We start from the raw sequence: 20,365 nt of genomic DNA on the forward strand, positions 1-20,365 counted from the left end.
AAAGGAAAGATGAAAGAGTGAAGTATTGACCGAATGTCTCTGCCTATTTTACCTACAATCTCGTTCACACGGTCAGTAACTGACTATGAAATTCCTACTCAACCACCATTTAATGTAAATCCAAGGGTTGAAAACAAAATAACTTAATTTTTAAAATATTCTTCTTACTTTTGGATTTACATCCAATAATAGTTGAGCATGAATTTCATGGTCAGCTACTGACCGTGTGAATGTGACTGATTTTACCTAATCTATTTGAGAAGAGATTGCATGTGACTCAAAACCCAATCCAACCCGTACAGTTCAATTTGGTTAGGGTTTTTTTTCGGTTTTACCCATATATAAAATTTGTAATATTAAACATTAATTTCCAAAATACATAATTTAATATAAAGATGAAAAACAAAAGTTCAAAATTGATTATTCCACGCCTGATTAACTCTAACATCTTCACAGTCTATATTTAGCTCAAATACAAAAAACTCTACTATATTAAAACTAGAGAGGAACAAAAATGTTCGCACTCCCTGTGAGTTTAGGTAATTGAACCTCGCTAAGTTTGTCGTGTAGGTCGCATAGTCTGTCCAAACTTTTTTTCACATCTCATGTGAGCCGTTATCGATACTCATTAAGGATATGGAACATTAATAAAATAATTGATTAGAAAATTCAATTTTTAGAATTACGGTACAAAGAGAGGCGATGGAAAATGAAAATTAAGGGAGGATGGAGGAGAGAAAAGGGAGAAGAGAGGAGCTATGTGGATTGATATTGCGGAATAAAGTGAATTTTTAGTGTTAAACTAAGAAGTGATGATTAAAAAAAAAAGTTGTAAGTTTTTTTTATAAGAGATGAGAGAGACCGTAAGATTGATTAGGTCGATTAGGTTTATGTAGTTTTAGTTTTATTTTTTTTAATAAAAATAATAAAAGTAAAATATACAAAAAAGATGATATTAACCGTTAAATTCGAGTTATTTAAGTCGGTTTGTTATTGTTCAATTTATGAGAGACTGAATCTAAAATTTAACCCAAATATAATCGGTACGATTAGTTTTTTTTTTTCGTTTTTTTTGGTTTCAGATTCAATTTAAATTTGGATATGATTTTTTTTTTTCGATTTTTGGATCTGCTTGTCGACCCCTGCCAATCGGTATAAAGCAATAAAGCCACACGGAGGCACAGAAAGAGAGAGCGAGAGAGAGCGAGAGAGAGTCTCGCTGAGTTAAAAAAAAGCTAGCTGAAAAACTACGAGCCCTAACCAGAGCCAAGCAGCTGAAAACGAAAATGGAAGGTTGAGTTCCACACATTTCGGGTAAATTTGCCTCCTTTTCATTTGTGTTTGCGTTTCATTCTCAGCCCTGTTGTTAATTTTAAGAAATTTGGAGCTGATAATAGAGTAGGGTAGGATTGGTAGAAGAAATGGGGATTGGGTCCAGAAGTAAGAAGAAGAAGAAGGTAGTAAAAAAGGGTGGGATTGATAGGATCAGTACATTGCCTGATGAAATAGTTCTTCACATACTTGGATTGATGCCCACTTTAGATTCTGTAAGGACCTCTGTTTTGTCTAAAAGATGGAACAACATGTGGAACTTGGTTCCCAATCTGGACTTGGACGACCGTAGAGATTTCCCTGATGAGCATGATGATGATGATTGTAATCCTTTTGCGAGGTTTGTCTGCGCTGTACTATATGCTCGAAACATAGACATAGCAAAGTTCTCGCTGTCGGTTGTCAGACCCCCTTACTTTGCTATTGATTTAGCTGTCATTGATGACTGGTTTTGCGCTGTTGTTAGGCGTAAAGTTGTTGAATTGGACTTTGAATTTTGTATGGGTGAGGAATTTGTGTTTACGATACCTCGGTGCTTATTGATGTGCAAGACATTGAGGGTTTTGAAGCTAGCTGTGTGGGACTTCGACTTTCCTACTGATCTTCCTGCATCAGGCTGTTTTCCAAGTCTGAAAGTCCTCCATGTTGCCTTGTCCGGTAATAATCTATTTCAAATGGAAAATCTGTTCTCGTGCTGCTCTGTGCTTGAAGATCTAATTATCGACGGAAATGTGGACATTGGGGACGCTGATATAGGTTACAATTTCAATGTTTCGGTGCCTCAAGTGAAGACACTGAACATAAGTTTTCATGTGTGGTTGGGGAGAAAAGGTTCTCGTGTATTTGAATATGATTCAGAGCAGTTTGAGACTCGTATTAATGTTTATATCGATGCCCCAAAGCTTGAAAAACTTGATCTTGGAAGGGATGGTTTCACAAATTATGTTCTCATGAGAGCCAAGTCCCTGGTTAATGCCAGTATAGATGTCAAAGATTCTAGAAGAGAACACCCCCCTCACTTTCCTTCTTGTGCTACTGCGCTTCTGGTTGCTGTTTCTAATGTGAGATATCTGTCTCTTGTGGCTCCTTGGTCAAAGGTTAGTATATTTGTGCTTATGTTCTTTTTACTGTTTACTTTTTGGGAAAGATTACAGGATAAAACTTCAGAAGATTTATCTCCTATCTCCAAACTTTGAGAAGTCGAAGGAATGGTTGATAGATTTGTGGAAACTGCTAGCTTGGTTTTCTTTTGACACAAAGTCAAGTAGAGGATATATGTACAAGATGATGAATTTGAGCGCCTTTGTTCAATCATCCAACATATATTGAGAAAAGATGCATCTCTATCATTTCATTCTATTTTTGATATCGGGAATTTTCACCTGAAACAATATTTGTGTCTATCATCTAGGATTGGCTTCTCCCCGCTTTTGATAATTTGAAGCAACTGAAGTTAGTTCTTGTGCATGGCAAATACTGGGAACTGCTGCCTGAGTTTCTTTGCTCCGCCCCTAATCTCGAAGATTTGGTCTTAGAAAATGTAAGTAACATATCTTTCCATTAAATGCAACATTATTTATACCCAATAAGTTGATTTTTTTTTCATGATTAGAAAAGCCAAGGTGAAAAACAAAATGCGAGGTGTGAATGGAGTCTGCCAAAGGATGTTCCTACTTGCTTGTCATCACACCTGAAGACCATCTCCATAAGTGGATTCAGGGGACTGCAGGCTGAGAGGGAAATAGCCAAGTATCTCTTGAAGAATGGTTCTTGTTTGGATAAGATGCTGATTTACACAGACTGTGTGTTTGCGTTAAGAAAGTTTCACAAGGAGTTTTCAATGTTTCAGAGGAAGGGCCGAGTGGAGTTCATTCAGATGTAACCAAGGAGTTCAATCCATCTCCTGGTCGCAGAAGAGTTGTACAGTTGATGTAACAAACTTGCAGTCTGTTGGTGAAAGTTTTGGCACGCTTAGTACTGTTTGAAACTATTGTAAGCTTGTGCCGTATGATTTGTAGTGGTAGACACCCTTGTTTTTCAATTTAATCGGTTACTTTTCAACGTAAAGAAATGCAGCATTCTGAAAATGGGGTTTTGGATGATGAAAACTGGGTATGGTTGGATTGGCGACTTTGTTTACATTTACGTTCCCAATGGGGTTTTATAGCTAGATAAAACTCATCAAAGTTGTAATCAAAACAAGAGTAATGATAAGACGAAGGAATGGCTGATAGATTTGTGGAAACTGCTAGTTTTGTTTTCGTTTGACACAAGGTCAAGTAGAGTGGTAGAGTATGTGTATAAGAGGATTGTATAGTTCATTCCCTTATAATGGCACATCCGCACATTTGGACTTTGTTCAAATCATCCAACACATGGTGTCATAGTGAGAAAAGATGCATCTGTATTATTTCATTTCTATATTTTATATCAGAACTTTTCATCTGAAACCATATTTGTGTCTAACATCTAGGTTTGGCAGCTCCCTGTTTTTGATAATTTAAAACAATTGGAGTTGGTCCTTTCGAATTGCAACTACTGGGAAGTACTGCCTGAGTTTCTGCACTCTACACCTAATCTCGAAGATTTGGTCTTTGAAAATGTAAGTATCATAGATTTTCATTAAATGCAACATTGTTCAAGCACGTTGATTCTTATTCATTTCATGGTCAGAAAACCCTGTGTGAGAGACGATATCCGAGGAGTGAATGGAGGGAGCCAAAGGATGTGCCTATTTGCTTGTTATCACACCTGAAGACCATCTCCATAAGTGGATTCAAGGGACAGTGGCCTGAGAGGGATTTAGCCAAGTATCTCCTGAACAATGGTCCTTTTCTGGATAAAATGCTGATTTACACAGACTGTGTCGGTAAGAAAATTTGAGAAGGAGTTTTCAGTATTCCATAGGAAGGGATTTCAGCAGGGAGTTCACTTCATATTGTAAATAAACTTGCAGTCGGTTGGGGGATCTTTTGGCATGCTTGTTAAATACTGGGGACATCTTTTGCAGAAAAACGAAAGTATGCATCATTTGCAGTGGTAAACTGACTAGACCCCTTTTTTCCCCCCTAGTTAAGCGATTTCTTTCTAAAAGGTCACATGTTTTGCTTTCTGGAATTGTGGTTTTGGATGATGAGCTGGGCCGTGGAGGTCGCAAAACACCGTAACTACTAATTAGGAGTCTTTTTTAAAAAAAAAGTATAGTATCATACGTGATAATTGAAATTAACATAAACTTGTATCAATTTGATTATAATTAAAATTTAACTAGATTTGATCAGAATAAGGTGGATTCAGTAATCCTTGAGATATTTAGAACTTCTTATTTTGTGATTTACTGTAGCTAAGGGATTATAAAATTGCCCTCCATATATATAACTACTACTATATAGTAGGAGAGTATTATTAAAATACGAACTAAGAAATCTACATTTTTATCATTAGTTTTTCAGAAATAAACATAAATGGAGTGTTGTTATTGAGCACCAAGTTGTTGAAGAATTTCAACCTCCTCCATCAGATCAAATGCACGATTCTCAATTTAAAGAACAAAACAAAACTCAACACACCCGATCAACCACCCCTTCTCACCCACTCGACCTCCTCATCTCCATCTCCTCCTAAATATAAGAGCCGTAAGATAAAAAATAAATAAATAAATAAATAAAATTAAGATATAATTTTGGAAAGGCAAAAATTTAAGATTAGTACATAAAGTATATAGGCTACCGAGAATTAAAGTTAATTTACTTATGTCGTTTGAAATTCAAAACAAATTTGATACATACAGTCTAACAGTGTTATCATCTTATGTAATTACTCAATATTAAAGGACCATTTAGTATTTTCGTATTACCTCCATTCTCACCTTGATCTCCTCTTCTTCTTCTTCTTCTTCTTCTTCTCTCTCTCTCTCTCTCTCTCTCTCTCTCTCTCTCTCTCTCTCTCTCTCTCCTGTTCTTCAGCACACACCACGCACCAAACTTTGAATTTAGGCTTTTAGTTTTTTTTCATGAATATTTCATATAAACAAAATAGACAAACAAATCACCAGCTTAATTTCATATCATCATCATCGATCACCCGACCATCTCACTCTGTCTCTTTCTCTCTATTTGGGCCAATGACCATCACTCCAAAGCAAATCAAGCTTGTATAATTGAACAAGAAGATGAAAAAAAACCCCAAATATAGAGGATAATCAACCAAAAGTAATCGAAGGAAATTGACGTAGTTCAAAGTTTTGGTTGTTGATCGTAAACTTGCAGCAAGTCTGCAACTGAGATTTTCAAGCAGCATTTTCACTACAAGTGATGTTGACGGCGGGATTTTACACATATCTATGCTAGTTTGGCTAGTGAGAGTGAAGAACAAAAGAAAGAGAAGAACATGGGAGAGAGAATGGGATCTCGGCCAACTAATGGAAATGCAGAAATGAGAAAAGATCATTGTTTGTTTTTAGTCATCACAGAAACATATTTACCCTCACTAGCCTACCGCACACGCGTTCCATTCGCGTTGAAATAAAAGAAGGGTATTACAATTGAACGTGTCCGTGAAGCCATCTTTCTGCTCTCCCACGTTTCCATATTTTTTTTCTTCTAATTATTATGTTTTGTTCTTGTTATTTACATTATTAACCCCAATGACGGATCTTGAAACCAAATTCTGCAGGGGCCGAAAATCTCGGAGGGACCAATTTAGTATGAAATTTTAAATTAAATACTAATTTTTACACAATCATACCATATTTAGAAGCAAGTTATACCATAATTACATATAATTATATCATAATTTTAGCAATCATATCTTAATTAAGTGCAATTATATTATATTTATTAACAAATATACCATAATTAGGTGTAATTATACTACAATTAAAATAGAGATTTTGCGCCACTGATTAATCCCAATAAATACATATATTTTCTCAAATAATGGACATGGTAGGAAGTTTAAAAAGTTGGTGAAACTGTTGATACGAAATATAACTTATAATTATATCAGTGAAGATACATTTGACGGAAACGCATGGCTTAACAGAAAAACTGACAGCATATACGTAAATTGGGTTGAGATTTCAGCTCCATGTACCACTGTGATATATTAGAAAATAAAGTCACTTTAATTCTCGGTGCTGATACTTAAAATTTTGCCTTTTGGAAAAGACTCAAAAAGAGACGAAGAGACACGGCTAATACTGTAGGTAGTGGGAAGTTATGATTAACTTTCCCTAAAAATAAAAGCCGTCTTCGTTTTCAGAGTCATCGCCAGTTTCCCGAAATCAAGTTCACTGTACAATCACAGGTAGCCTTTTGTCTTCTACAATTGGAAGATTTCACCGATTCCTACACAGCCCCTGATTTAGTCTTCGATAAAATTAGCTGGGCTGAGCAGCGAGAGGAGAGAGATCAGAGAAGAAGTATGTATATGGTTTTTGGCGAATTAATTTCCGTTGTGTTGTTGTTCTTGTTACGGTTAGATCATCTTTGCAGCTTTTAGTCGAAATAAGAATCATCTTTGCTGTTTGCAGGATGGAAAAGAAGGAAGAAGATGAGTTTGTATCTGGGACATTCAAGTGGAAAATTGAAAATTTCTCCAACTTGAAGGACCGCAAGTGTTATTCTGATATTTTTGCCATCGGCGGTTTTAAATGGTACGTATAAATTATACATACCAACGTAAATATTTCAGTTTCTCCTACATGTTCAGGCAACTATTCGTACTTATTTTTCACTGTAAGTTATCAGGCGGGTGCTTCTATTTCCGAAGGGGAACAGTGTGGACTACATATCCTTGTATTTAGCTGTCGTAGATCACTCAACATTGGCGTCTGGGTGGACTATATATGCTAAATATAGTTTAACATTGGTTAATCAACTTGATAGTTCCTTGTCAATAACAAAAGGTATAATGTTATATATATATATATATATATATCTGTTGCCTAAATGAATATTTTTTTCGTGATCTTTTTATTTAGTTGCTTAATCTTATCATTTTTTTTAAAACTGCTCCTCGCCGGTATTTGGAACATTTTGACGGCTATAAGTAAATACCAGTGTGTTCGTTCTCTTACAGTTCATGTTGTTTACTTCCCATTATTTCATGCAAGGCAAATCTCTGAGATATATGTTTCTTTCATTTTTGATGCATGTTGTTTGTTTCTTCTTCATGTTTTTTTATTCATTAATCACGATATTAGATGCAAAACATAATATACTTGTTGGCTAGCAATTCTTAATCATATGTATTCGTTTAATGATATATGATCTTTTTCTTCTGATAGTCACTGAGCATGAGTTTAATTCGGAGGAGTCAGACTGGGGATTCACTTCATTCATGCCTTTAAGTCAGATCCGTGACCTTTCTGAAACCCATTTTGTAAATGACATTTGTATTGTTGAAGCCGATGTCTCCATCCGTAAGTGTGATATTAAAATATTAGACCAAGAAAGTGGTGAGCTTCTGGATTTTAAGGGTTTAGGACTTATAGAGTTGGCTTTTCATCCACTGTTAGAGGAAGTATTTTTGTCACACCCTATTTTGAAAGAGTACCAACAGAAAAGAAGTCGTACGTTTGTGGAATGTGCATTTACAACATTTGGTCGACTCCTTCATTTCCTGAAGACTACGAAGGTGAAGGACTTGAACCAAGATGGCTATGAGAGGCTTCAGCTTTTGTGGGAGGAGCTCGAGACCTTTAAATTTGACCTGGCTTGGCTGCAGCCTCATGTTGAATCTGTTTTTGGTATGAAGAACATGGCAGGAAGAGTGGGCAGAATGAGAGAAGATGTCAATATTTTGGAGGATGAAATAAAGAGGCGGAGGGCTATGCTTGCAGCTGCAGAGTTAGACCTTGAGAAAGCAAAAGAAGATTTGGCAAAGGCAGAACAGGGGTTTTACAAGGCAGTTGATGTGGATTGTGTAATTGGCTATCCGTTGGCTTAAATGTAGAATTTGAATGTTATCCAGTCAAGTACTATCTTGTTCAATTAAGACTCAGTTATGTTATGTTTGCTTTCTTTTACTTCCAGTAGGATCAGACCAGTATGTTCTGAGTTGTTTGCATTTAAAATATAATGCTTTGTAATCGTCATTACTTCATTTCATTCTCGTTGAGCTTTTGTTATCATATCCATGCACGTATTTTCTACTCTAATGATTCACTTGTGTTAAGTTCTGTAATTCAAGAACTCTGAATTTCTCGCTTTATCTATAACAGTGCTAAGCAAGTTTTTTTACTTTTCTGTATCGTTCTAATTTTATCGGATGTCCCCGAAGGGACGTTCTTTAACTTTTCTGAGTAGAGCCACAGGCTCATCTATTTAGCCTGTGGAACTAGTTTTGGGCAAAGGAAAAATAAAAGACGAAGAAAGAGCGAATACAGTTACATTTTGGGTGCAGAGTTGGTCTCAGTGTCTCACTGTATAAAAGCTCTTTCTATAGCTAGTTAAAACATAAATTCTTCTTTCCACAATATCTCTACTCAGAAAAGTAGAGCCAATGGTTTGTATTACAATTTAAGCAGTATCTATTTAAGGTACACAATAGTACAGAATCAGATGCAGTGAACATACTTAACATTGTAGCTCATAAGATCATTTAGATAAATTCAGGATTAACTTCTTTCTGATTGTACTAAGCATTGATATGTGTTACCAACTTAACATTGATGTTCCTCTTCCGAAAAATGCAAGAGCAATTTCAGCTATAAACCTGGAGGTCAATTCCCCTTTGCTAAAGATTATTTTTGAAAATAGCAATGTATCATAATATAATCTAACGCACAAGGTAAGAAACAGAAGAACTTCTGCCAAATTAATGAGGGGCTAAGAATTGCCTAAACATAGCAGCAGGCAAATAGAATTTTGAGAAATAATATAACAAAAGAGAAAAAAAAAATCCGACGCCAAGAACCCCAAATCATAGAGAAGCCTCGATCCTTGGTTGGAATGAGAAAGCAGACATGAACTCGATGGCTTCACCATCCACAAAGCATTTGGGCAATTCATCCCATTCATTAGCAGATAAGTCACACATAACACAGCTAGAAATCTCAGCTGAGCTTAAGCATATCAGTATCTGGTTACCTGCCCCAACACAGTTAATATCCACATTCTTGCCACACCATTCATGTGACATCGATGGAGGCATTGCAGCAATTTGTTGCCAACTTCGAACATCCTCATCATAACACCAAATCCTAAGGCTTGCACTTTCAAAGAATTCCGACAACAGAACAACCAGCATCCTCCCTCCACACTCCACCAAGTCAATGGAGTACTCATAGAAGACGGGAAGTAGCCTCGGGTACTCAATGAAGCACTTGGAGGTCAGATTGCAAGCAACAATTGAACCCGAGGAGCTAAGGAAATGGACTATTTCCTCGCCATCTTTGCTAGTGATAACTGATGAGTATTGCTTAGATGGGCTTCTCTGCATATTGGTCGTCACTACATTTCCTGCCTTGCTGAGGAAGTACACACTGTCATCATTCGAGTCAAATTCAGTGGAATCATCAAGTTCTTTTGAAATATCATCATCGTTGAACTTCTTGGACAAGGCAATCTCTTCTTCCCAGCAACCGCTGCTGGAGTTGTACACACGGAATGACAGCTTCGGAAGCTCACCAAAGACAACTGCAAGCTTGTACGAGGACTGATCATGCTTGTTGGGACATGCGCTCATGACAATGGCATGGAATGTGAGACTTTGGAGGGCTGGATCGAGTGGAGGTTGCTCGTTGCAGGATCCTGTCACAGGATTGCACACGACAAAGTTGCCATATGGATTTCGGAAACATATAAAGCCGCCCGAGGCTGAAACAGGCATGGCATTGCAGTTGGAGCTTTTCTGGAGGAGAGGTGGATGGTTAAGTTTCTTCCAGTCTCTTTCAGCAGAGTCAAACACAATGGATCGATTAAGATGAGAGTCGACCATGAAAAACCATGGATCCCGAGAAGGGATATGGGAGCATGCAAGCTTGAAACTTGAAGAGCTTGCAACTGATTTCCATCTCTTGCAAACCGAAGAGAGGCGGAAAAATGCAGAGGTCGGTAGCCTACAAAGGACCCCTTCAAGAAGGTCTTCATTAAGCTCATCCATCAAAAATGTGCTTGAAATGCAGTTCTCTTCTTGGGACTTTCTCTTCCGAGTCATCATCAAAGCTGAGCAATTTTCTGGCTCCATCAGTTAGACAAAACCAACTGCAATAATAAAAAAACTGAGTGTTACTTGTGAAATCTATATTCATGCCCATCTTGCACAATAATTTTCGAACACTTGCAAAATGTTGTGAATAAAGAGTTCAACTTTCAAGAGAACTCTGGAGTTTAGTGAATAAAGATTCCAACTTTCAAGGACATAAAGAACACTCTGAGGAGTAAGTTACTCAAAAACACCGGCAAGCAAGAAATAAGAAACAGATTGGGATGAAAACAGTAACCATTGATGAGAAAAATGCATTATCTGGGCTGTCAAGACAGAAATCAAACAGACTAGACTAGGACCCAGAAGAATCTTGAAGGTTTCTAATTGTCAGACCCAGAATTCCAACATACACAATCTCACAGATCGAATTCAACATACAAAAAAAGTTCCAAATTTGACCAATGAATCAACTTAGCAACCCACATTCACGCATAACCTTAACAATTACCCAATAATTACAATTCAAAGGAAAATTAGTGAACTTAAGAGTAAGAACAAAACACAATGAACAAGAAAACAAAAAGGAGAAGATAGAACAGAGAGAAACTAAGCAAATGTACCTGCTCCTAAGTATGGCTTTGTGAGTCTAAAATGGAAACACAAAAACACCAAGAGAGTGATAGTTGAGAGTAGCAAAGGCTTTGCTGGTGGGTCTTTAAAATGGGGGCGTTGAGACTTAGATGGGGTTAGACAGGAAAAAAGCAAACAAAGCAAAGCAAGAAAGAAAGAAAGAAAGAAAGAAAGGTGAAGAGGGGAGGAAGGTGGGAGGCTTCCAGTGTAGCTCTTTTTGCAAGAAGGGTTGACACTATGTAACAAAAACCGAATAAGAATACACGAGCGGAGGAGGAGCACTAAGGTTTTAAGCTTTGCTTTGCTTTCTCATCCATTTTATAACCAAAAGAGTATTGCTTTTCATACTCACACACCCAAATACACAGTAGTGTGAAAGTAGAGACTCATATAGAGTGAGAGAGAGAGTATATAGTTGACTCTACTCTCTAGTCTCTACCCTCTTCTCTTTGGCCTTGGATTCCTTAAGCTCAAACAAAGACTAGGGCATTTGGAATACATTTTTGTACTCACTTTAGTCTTCTTTTCCCAAGTTTTTAACCTAAAAGAAAGAGAAAGAGAGCATCTGGGCATGTTTGCATAGCTTGCATTACAATACAATACAAAATTACAAATAGAAAATAACAAGAGCTCACATTGTCAAAGGGGGCTAAAATAAGATGCTGTGGTGCTGACCTTTGCATTTTTTGAGCAAAGCAAAAGCGAGAAGTCGTGGCCTCGTTGAGGAATCTAAGGCTCTACTGGCTCTTCTTGATGCTAATGCCACACTCGTGAAACTTAAAAAACTGTCTGTCCTGTCTTCAAAGTCAATGCCTTCCAGGACCAGATTCTTGTTCCAGTCCTCAGAACTCTAAACCAACCGAGCAATTTTCAGACCAGAAAATACAAACAACTAAAGACAAAACTGACAAAGCCGCTGATTACGTTCCTATTTTACCGTGCAGTCGTTTTTGCTTTTAACGTAGAGATCTCACATGCCTCTACCAGGCTCGGGTCTCCACTTGAACATGACCTATCATTTTGTAGTTTATTATCCAATACATTACATAGGGTTAATCTTGGTTGAGTGAGAAGATTCAAAGAAAAAAATTTGAACTTCGATGTTCTACCGTAGAGGTTTAAGATTGAAATGAAAATACAGAGGCCAAAAAAGAAAACATCTTCCCACTCATTATGATGTTTCGAACTTTCGATTACATTATGACACCATTCCCCAGCTAAATTGTTTAGTGACATCTGGGATTTCTGCAAAATAGTGAAACCCCAGACCAAGAATATCCCAGCTCAATCTTTTCTTCTAATGATGAGGGGAGCCAAAGAATTATGAACAACCAATGATTATTGTTCAGAGATCCAACTTTGATTGTTTAGCCGTCATCAATCTGTTTATAGAATCCGTTTCCGTTCATTAAGCCCAGATGTTCAACTGGAGAAGCCGTTCCATTGGCCACATCAATTGTTCCATTGCTCTTGCAAACTTCAATTTCCTGTGCCACTGCATCTGTCCCGTTGCTCTTGAAAACTGCAATGGCCTGTGCCACGGCTGTACTCGACTCCCACTCCATATCATCTGCAGAAGAGCAATCCTTCTCACAGCATTCTAGTGCTTCCTCAGACAGAGGCCGACATGGTTTGTCATTAGCTACATCAACGCCATTTGCATGTCTTACTTCATCTAGATCTGATGCAGGAGACTTCAAGTAACCAGAAATCTCCAACGAAATGGATGGACTCGACCTTGAATTCAGTGTCTCCTCTTCATATATGTCAACCTCCTTTGAAGCAGATGATGGTGATGTTAGATGGGACACATTTGTAACACCATTTGAATGCTCTAGTACAGCAGATGAGTCTTCTACACAGTTGGTTGTTTGTCGGGACAGACTAATGTCCGATGGTTCAGACACATAATGGTGAGTTGGGTCTGCAGTCTCCATAGGTGAACAATTAACTACTCCATCTGGGAGGGTCTCTACTTCAACATTAGCATCAGGCATTTCTCCCTCTTTCTTTGGAGACTCAGAGATGCTTAGGCAAGGTGATCGTGCCTGATCCCTGTGGAACAACAGAAAAAGCAGGATCATTTTCCAGAGTATCCAACATAATGCTTTTGCCACGTACAGTGTGGTTGGACTAGCAGCCACAATCACATATAGACCCTGAACTATCTTATTAAACTAAATCTACAACAGATATGCACCTGCTATATAAAAGCATATATGCTCCCTGAGAAAGCACTTCTTCCAAATTAACAGATGTAACCTGTAAAGTAGCAAACTAAGTCAGCCAAAGAGTTTCTTGGGCAGATTATGCATATAAAAGTCATCAAAGCGATAGGAATTACCTTGCAATCGTCAATTTTGTACCAGTTTCCATGAAAATCCTTGGTATAACAGATGTAATGACCGAAGTACGAAGCATTCAACATATCCACATGGACAACGACACCATAGAGGTTATATATATCTGAACCATCTCCTTGTTCACTCATGTAAGGACTGAGATCCAGTATTGCAGGGAATGTAACTCTCTTGTTGATTTTCCCAAAGCGCCCACTCTGAAATGTTTGTCAACATAATAATTTCGGGGATCAGGAAAGTAATCAAATAGCAGTAATATTCAAATATAAATCCCTACATTTAAAGAAATAAGACGTAAGAAGTTATGTGCATCAACCAAGATGACCAACCAAAATTAACACCCATATAAGAAGAGTATAGTGTTCAACCTGAAATCTTTTCAAGGCAATTGTCAACACATTTGGAGCACGTTTAACCGAAAGTCTCTTCCAAGCCTTGACATAGTCATTGCACCTATTAGCAGCAACATATTAAAACTCATAGAAAACCACATAATGGAAAAGTAAAAATAATAATAGATGGAATTATCTTAAGATAAATGCACCGCAAGGAAGTGTAGGGAAACATTGAATGATCAGAATAAGGAAGCATTCATACCCATCACATTTGTACATATTTTCACCATGAAGCGACTCCCTGCCAGTGTACTGGACTAGGCATTCTTCCAATGATGAGGCATCTCCATGAATCTCAACAGTTAAATCCATCATATTCTCGTATTGGTTTGATATGTTATTGCATTTTGAACAAATCACCTGGAGAATATTCAGAAAACAGAAAACACATCAGAAGGCAATAGGCAGGTGTAGAAAAAGGGCATCAAATTTACTTCAAAAGAGACTTTGTACCACGCACAAACACACAAAATCCACATGCTAAACGAGAACATTCAGTTTCTTCGTATACTGAATAAATAAGCTAGACCGATAACAAAACAACAATACACAAAGTCCGCATGCTTAAACAAAAACATTCAATTACAATGTTTACAGAATAAACAAAATGAGCTAGACCACTGACAAACTAACAATACAAATTTATAAAGATAAGAACCACCACACATACAGGCAGTTGTAAGTAACTTGGCATTACAAGTAGCGAAAACACAGATTATGAAACTAGAGGTAAAACATTTGACCAGAAGATGCATAACCTGAGATTGTAGCTGGCCACCAAATATATGTTGAATGATGGTTGTTTCTTGAGAGCTAGGATCAACAGCTTTCTCTCCACCAAACTCATCAAGACACACTGACTGCATTGTATCAATAGCAAACCTGCAAAAGAATACAAAGAACTTATATGACCAACCATCATATAACGCTAGATTGTTAAATTCAACAATGCACTGAATAGAATAGCAACATAAAACAGTACAAGTAACACAAACCTCATGAGTTCATGAGCATCCTCCTGCCTCCCATAGCCAAGGTTTCCACCAATATTAGGTAGTCTAGAGATAATGTTGGTGGGTGAAAAGGCCTGTGAACTTTGGCTTGCTCTTTCAAGATGGCTTTCAAATTCACAGAGGAAGCACCACTCATCATCCCGTATGCCTGGAAGTCAAACAAACAACAACTGTTAAATAAGACAAGAATGTCATAACCTCCACGAACAAAAAGTAATTTACGAATGGATTCAGACTATACATTCATTCCGATGACCCTTCTCTAACAGGTAAGCAACGAGTGGTCGAGTGGACGAAAGGCACTGTAGAACAACGTTAGCAAAGCAACTGCAATGACATGACATTAGATATATAAATAAGCTTGTAGGTAAACAACATGTATGATATGAGTCACATGAGCGTGAGAATGTGAGTGATAAACACATACCTGTTCCCGCAGTTTAAGAGCCCACAAGGAGTAAGTCCGGCCTTCTCCCAATGGAAAAGTTTCACAAATTCGTCATAGGGGAAAAGAATCTGAAAATTATCAGGTTTTTGTCAATGCATCTGCCTGTCCGACAAGAAATTACAAAGAATATGAAAGAAAAAACTACTCCTGAAAAAAGAACTAGAACTTTACCTTTTTGGGCTGTTTGAGACGCTTAGAGATCATTCCATGAGTAGGCACAAGTGCAATTCCTTTAAAAAATTTACGCACAACAGGAGGTTTAAATCTACTATTGCTCGATGTGTTCTGAGCTGCGCCGCATTCAGTCTTATGTGATCGCCAATGTTCCCTCTGGCACTTTTCAGAGCTGTGAAAACAAGCAAGGATATTTTATAAAAACTTCCAGATACAAACACTAAACTTTTCCTAATAAAAACACACATACACTATTTCATAACATCAAACATTCCCCACCAATTCCTCCATTCAGAAAACCTTGATATCATGAAACCACGATTACCTAACAAACCTCCTGTTCATCATATCATTACGATCGATCTTATAAACTACTATATACAGAAGATCTACAGTATATTTGATAGCCATCATAACTCAGAACCTCTTCGGAATCAAAACCTAGTTAACTGCAATATTTACCCTATGTAAGTAGTATAAAGACAACAAAGAATCACCATAAAGAACCCTAAAACTAAAAATAACAAAGACTAAACCTTTAAGATCAAACAGAAGATAGCTATCATCAAAGACTAAACCTTTTACCATAATTCATCTCAAACAGTAAAAAATTAACCCCACCCATTAAACAAAAAACTAAACCCAATCAGATATAAAAAAAAAACCAATCTTTACAGACTGAAGCAATTACCAGTACTTCACCGCTTTGCAGCGGGAACACTTCTTGACGCCGTTAGCGCCGCAGACGGCGCAGGCGGGGTTATCGCTGTTGGGGACGCCGGGCATTTGAGCCGTCCGATCAGCTTCGAAATTGCCGTCGACCTCAAAGTACTTCGAGGCCGTGTTCTTGACCAAGTGAAGCAACGCAAACGCAGCAACGAACAGAGTCAGTATCAATTTCAGGAACCAGTTCAGATCCACGCTCGCTCCCGCCGCGACATGCATCTACGCCTCTCTTCTCCCCCTCCTCTTCTCATCGACGACCCACTTTCTAGGGTTTTTGGCCCCCTCCCAAATCTCCCAATCAGGGTTTTTTGTTCTTCTTCTCTTGGGGATTCAATTGGGGGATTATGGGATTAGGGTTTTAATCCAAAATCCAATTTGGAAAGCCAATTGGGAGAAAGCTTATATTTTTATATACACAAAAAACACACCTTCGCTCTTTCCTCCTCCTCTTCTTCTTCTTCTTCTTCTTCTTTTCTGTGTGTTTTATTTATTAGCTTTGGGGTCAAGTTAACAATATTTGTTTGGACTTAAACTTTGGGATTTTTTTTTTCATGATTGGGTCACGTGCCTGTCACACTGTTGCAGGTCACTGCCAATGGGGAGCGACTACGACGTCATTTCTGTCGATTTGGGTCTACTCAGCCTTGCCATTTCAAGGCTTTGCGTTCATTATTTATCGATACAGGTAGTTCTTACTAATATGGAAAAAGCTGAACATGTGATGCTTTGATGTACTGCATTGGAGTTTGGGGGGAGTGATGGAACTTGGGAGTGAATAATTCACTTCTGAATTAGGAAAGAAAGTTCCTAGTTTCTTAGTTTTATAAACAAGAAAACCGCGACTCGTATTGCCTTTTTTTTTTTTTAAGAATTTCTTCAATTTGCATAAATTTGTGGCCGAGCTAGAGCCGAAGCTTTCTTCTGATAACTCCTATTTGGAGTTTGATTTAGACTAGTGACAAGCACCCACGAAACTAGTGTACAAGCCACTTCAATGATAACCTCCATATCATAAGACATAAACTAAACTTTTAAGTATCCATTGAAATTTTTAGCTCACCTAAAATGCTACAAACTTGTTTCATTACTCTTGTCACCCCGGTTCAATTCTCAATTAGAACACTTGTTAGCGTCTTCTTGGCAATATATTTCATGAGTTCGATGTGTTACTCATGTTTCTCGCACTGGCTCAACTCACCATTTTTGTTTGTTTTTTTTAATGGAATAGAACCAGTATTTTGTAATGTTATAAACTGTTAATTTGGCGTAGTACACTGCTGAAACTCAGAATCCACTATTCACCATCTTCTTATTTGTTACTAATCTCAACCTGAAATGATCAAACTGATAGCCTTAAAACATGGCATTTGTTAGAGATTCTGAGAGCTAAACAATTGTTTTTATCCATAATCTCACCGCAAATCTCTTGTTGCATATTGTTTTTGAACCTTTTTTTTTCCTCCGGACACTGAAAAAGTAAGAAGATAAGCCTGGCCAACGAAAGTGACCATACCAAGGACCCAAAATACACTCAAAAAGCATATTCTTCAAGTCCAATAGGTAGAACAAACAGCAAATGAAGAGTATTACACTAAAAACATAACGCAAAACAAAACTATAGGCCAGTATGCAGTTATGACACACATTAACCCCTGGAGCTAACGAAACCATTAAAGTTAAGTGCAATAACCAAATCAATAGGAACTTGCAACATCTGGATTTGACCTTCAACTTGTGACAACATGCTGATGAGCAAGCCAATTCTGCAGCTAAATTTGAAGTTCAGTCCACCAAAACCCCAGTTACTAATAAACCCAAATGAAAACCACAACTTGGATCAGATTTCAGTTGAGTAGAATTAGACTCTCTCTATAAACATCCACGTACCAGCATGCCTCAAACAGACCTAGCTCAATTTATTCCCCTACAGTAACCATTGATGCAAGTCTTGCTCAATGATTTTTAAACCTGATAATCACATCAATGTCTCACCCGCTGGCACTTGTGTTGAACCCCAAGTTTTTTACGGTCCATGATCCCATGATAAGCGTCCTGAATAGATCCAATCTACTCGTTTCCATGTTCATAATGTATATTCGACAGCAGCTGTTCAACCCCTCATATCTATGATGAAACAAAGAGAGGGAATTGTTCCACACTTGCATACAATTTGGATACATAAGTGGGAGCAAGTCAGCAGGAAATTTCCTGATATGAAATGAATCGTGCTGCAGATCGAAAGAAACAAGAGACAGGCAGAGATCGTCGTGTAGGAGCCAATAAAAAACTCCATCAAGTATGTACATTTTTGGCGAAAATAAGCACGCCTTGGAATTTGGGGAACTTCACTTATTATTTTCCAAGAATTCGAATTAAGACTGTATACCTCAACTTTAAAAGTATTTTCAGAGTCAGTTGCAAGGTGCACAAATTTTATAACCTTATAGTCATTGCCACCTGCAGAATGGAATCCCAATCCAAGAGTAACTCAATAATCCTGTTCATTAATTGGAGTATCATATGTGGCTGGGATGAGGCTGAAGGGAAGTCTTCTGATTTTTTCTACTTGACGGATTCCACAAGTATATATGGGCATCTATATCCACTTCCCTTATGGATATGCAAAGCAACTCATCAAATGAACCATAAACATTTAAATCATTACCCAACTCAGACACAACATCTGCATGAAGGTGTATATCCAAATCTCTGGCGAATGTTCTAGCATAAACGCATGACATGAAATCTCTCTTTGTACTGCGGACAAGTAGATAATCTGAAGCATTTCTCATGATATTCCTTTCACGATGAAGGTGTATGAAATCAGAACTGGCAATCAAAGTCTTGAACGATTTGCAAACAAATGCTAGCACCAAAACAGGTTTCACACAGGAGCGGATCTAGCCTATTTTTAGGGTGACTCAAGCAGTCAAGCATCTCCAAGCTCAAAACAAGAGAAAAAAAAACTAGGTTTTAAATTTTTTATTTTTAGAATTCTCCTAATCTCCTTAGCCAAGCATCCCCAAATAACCAATGCTACTCATTTGCTTCCTTTCCAAACCTTACTCTTCTTCATCAATAGCGTGTCCTTAGCCAAATATCTCTTCTTCTAGAATGCTAGCTAGGTTAATTACTAGCTAGTACGTTGCTTATTTATTCAAATGTGTATTTGTGGTTGATTTTGACTATGTACACCGTTTTGTCTGATATATATGAGTATTTGTTTTCAATGATTATAGGTGTCTATTAGACTAAAATGACAAATTTGAGTCCAAATCCAAGCGTTCGAAAAAAAAAATTACTTCATGGTTTCATGAAATGTCTCGTCTACGAGTCCAGATCTAAACTATATTCACTTCTTATCTTTCTTAAGATTAATTGATCAATTGCAATCTTTCATTGATCATTTCTTAACCTTTCGAACCGCTAATAAAATGCTAGCTCTTGTAAATGATTATGGATTACAATGTGTTACATGAATATTTATTTAGTTAGTTTACGTTATTTGTATATATGCATTAGAAGAGTAAGCCTCATTACATTCATTGACTAGGTAGATTGATTTTGATTTCAATTAGTAAAATTCTTTTGCACCGTCGAGATTCTCCACTATCTTTTTATTGTTAAGTTCAAGCATTCCCAATGATCTGATCCTGAATCCACCACTGGTTTCACAGGTAATATCTTGCAAAGATATCAGATAATATATGATCTGGTAGGTCATTGATGGTAGACATGTTCACAGATAAATTAAGTTCAAAGGAACCCAACTGATATCAGCAAGAAAAGAACTGCACCCAAAATTACAATGCCACAATTCCAAATCGACAATATCCACAAAAGCTCAAAGAAACACTGCACCCAAAATTCAGCATCAACCAATCATATATATGATAACTAAATATGAGAAATGATGACTTTAGCGGGTATCTCATTATCAAAAGCAAAAGCATCAACAACTATGACACTGCGGGTATCTCATTATCTATCAAACCCAGGATGAAAAAATGAAGCACAACTCCATAACAGTGAGAATCTTGATCTCAGTGCATGTAATAATCCCAAACTCATAAACGCTACAAACTCATATTGTGGATGATCAACTCAAACGCACATGCAATTTGGAACACTTAT

At 37.4% G+C, this 20,365-nt stretch overlaps 5 protein-coding genes across 7 annotated transcripts; 3 read left to right on the forward strand and 2 right to left on the reverse strand.

The window, feature by feature from the left end:
• The first annotated feature begins 1,200 nt into the window (after positions 1 to 1,200).
• LOC126783174 (putative F-box/FBD/LRR-repeat protein At4g00315) lies at positions 1,201 to 3,394 on the forward strand. 2 transcript variants are annotated; one of them, XM_050508590.1, is made up of 3 exons: positions 1,201 to 2,429; positions 2,744 to 2,872; positions 2,945 to 3,394. In XM_050508590.1, exons 1-3 carry the CDS (start codon positions 1,422 to 1,424, stop codon positions 3,212 to 3,214), a joined length of 1,407 nt encoding a protein of 468 aa, XP_050364547.1. In that variant the 5' UTR covers positions 1,201 to 1,421; the 3' UTR covers positions 3,215 to 3,394. The 2 variants fall into 2 exon arrangements, with proteins under 2 accessions (XP_050364547.1, XP_050364548.1); XM_050508591.1 differs by having other exon boundaries at positions 2,950 to 3,098.
• Positions 3,350 to 4,380, forward strand: LOC126784324 (F-box/FBD/LRR-repeat protein At3g26920-like). Its single transcript, XM_050509794.1, has 4 exons — positions 3,350 to 3,444; positions 3,806 to 3,934; positions 4,006 to 4,201; positions 4,343 to 4,380. Exons 1-4 carry the CDS (start codon positions 3,403 to 3,405, stop codon positions 4,378 to 4,380), a joined length of 405 nt encoding a protein of 134 aa, XP_050365751.1. The 5' UTR covers positions 3,350 to 3,402.
• Positions 4,381 to 6,508: 2,128 nt separating this feature from the next.
• On the forward strand, positions 6,509 to 8,547 carry LOC126783416 (MATH domain and coiled-coil domain-containing protein At3g58360-like). Its single transcript, XM_050508881.1, has 4 exons — positions 6,509 to 6,754; positions 6,866 to 6,988; positions 7,083 to 7,240; positions 7,622 to 8,547. Exons 2-4 carry the CDS (start codon positions 6,867 to 6,869, stop codon positions 8,281 to 8,283), a joined length of 942 nt encoding a protein of 313 aa, XP_050364838.1. The 5' UTR covers positions 6,509 to 6,754; position 6,866; the 3' UTR covers positions 8,284 to 8,547.
• A 502-nt stretch (positions 8,548 to 9,049) lies between these two features.
• Positions 9,050 to 11,997, reverse strand: LOC126783110 (F-box only protein 13). Of its 2 annotated transcripts, none has more exons than XM_050508513.1 (2): positions 11,791 to 11,997; positions 9,050 to 10,541 (listed from the first exon to the last, which is right to left on the reverse strand). In XM_050508513.1, the coding sequence occupies exon 2, from the start codon at positions 10,522 to 10,524 to the stop codon at positions 9,259 to 9,261; it is 1,266 nt and encodes a 421-aa protein (XP_050364470.1). In that variant the 5' UTR covers positions 10,525 to 10,541; positions 11,791 to 11,997; the 3' UTR covers positions 9,050 to 9,258. The 2 variants fall into 2 exon arrangements, with proteins under 2 accessions (XP_050364470.1, XP_050364469.1); XM_050508512.1 differs by lacking the exon at positions 11,791 to 11,997 and adding an exon at positions 11,106 to 11,288.
• Positions 11,998 to 12,259: 262 nt separating this feature from the next.
• Positions 12,260 to 16,697, reverse strand: LOC126783109 (ubiquitin carboxyl-terminal hydrolase 18-like). Its single transcript, XM_050508511.1, has 11 exons — positions 16,197 to 16,697; positions 15,503 to 15,677; positions 15,311 to 15,399; positions 15,125 to 15,210; positions 14,866 to 15,031; positions 14,629 to 14,752; positions 14,073 to 14,230; positions 13,844 to 13,928; positions 13,460 to 13,672; positions 13,316 to 13,377; positions 12,260 to 13,170 (listed from the first exon to the last, which is right to left on the reverse strand). Exons 1-11 carry the CDS (start codon positions 16,448 to 16,450, stop codon positions 12,483 to 12,485), a joined length of 2,100 nt encoding a protein of 699 aa, XP_050364468.1. The 5' UTR covers positions 16,451 to 16,697; the 3' UTR covers positions 12,260 to 12,482.
• Positions 16,698 to 20,365: the final 3,668 nt, after the last annotated feature.

This window comes from Argentina anserina, chromosome 2 (genome assembly GCF_933775445.1).
Source record: "Argentina anserina chromosome 2, drPotAnse1.1, whole genome shotgun sequence".
In the NCBI taxonomy this organism is placed as follows: domain Eukaryota; kingdom Viridiplantae; phylum Streptophyta; class Magnoliopsida; order Rosales; family Rosaceae; genus Argentina; species Argentina anserina.

Excerpts from the sequence above, each read along its gene's own strand:
- LOC126783416 (XM_050508881.1), top strand. The coding sequence starts at position 6,867 with ATGGAAAAGAAGGAAGAAGATGAGTTTGTATCTGGGACATTCAAGTGG. Across the intron at positions 6,989-7,082 it reads GCCATCGGCGGTTTTAAATG|GCGGGTGCTTCTATTTCCGA; the intron begins GTACGTATAAAT and ends GTAAGTTATCAG. Across the intron at positions 7,241-7,621 it reads TTCCTTGTCAATAACAAAAG|TCACTGAGCATGAGTTTAAT; the intron begins GTATAATGTTAT and ends TTCTTCTGATAG.
- LOC126783174 (XM_050508590.1), top strand. The coding sequence starts at position 1,422 with ATGGGGATTGGGTCCAGAAGTAAGAAGAAGAAGAAGGTAGTAAAAAAG. Across the intron at positions 2,430-2,743 it reads TTGTGGCTCCTTGGTCAAAG|GATTGGCTTCTCCCCGCTTT; the intron begins GTTAGTATATTT and ends TCTATCATCTAG. Across the intron at positions 2,873-2,944 it reads AAGATTTGGTCTTAGAAAAT|AAAAGCCAAGGTGAAAAACA; the intron begins GTAAGTAACATA and ends TTTCATGATTAG.
- LOC126783109 (XM_050508511.1), bottom strand. The coding sequence starts at position 16,450 with ATGCATGTCGCGGCGGGAGCGAGCGTGGATCTGAACTGGTTCCTGAAA. Across the intron at positions 13,929-14,072 it reads AATATGTACAAATGTGATGG|GTGCAATGACTATGTCAAGG; the intron begins GTATGAATGCTT and ends TGCTGCTAATAG. Across the intron at positions 13,378-13,459 it reads ACAAAATTGACGATTGCAAG|GTTACATCTGTTAATTTGGA; the intron begins GTAATTCCTATC and ends GCTACTTTACAG.
- LOC126783110 (XM_050508513.1), bottom strand. The coding sequence starts at position 10,524 with ATGGAGCCAGAAAATTGCTCAGCTTTGATGATGACTCGGAAGAGAAAG.
- LOC126784324 (XM_050509794.1), top strand. The coding sequence starts at position 3,403 with ATGCAGCATTCTGAAAATGGGGTTTTGGATGATGAAAACTGG. Across the intron at positions 3,935-4,005 it reads AAGATTTGGTCTTTGAAAAT|AAAACCCTGTGTGAGAGACG; the intron begins GTAAGTATCATA and ends TTTCATGGTCAG. Across the intron at positions 4,202-4,342 it reads GATTTACACAGACTGTGTCG|AAAAACGAAAGTATGCATCA; the intron begins GTAAGAAAATTT and ends CATCTTTTGCAG.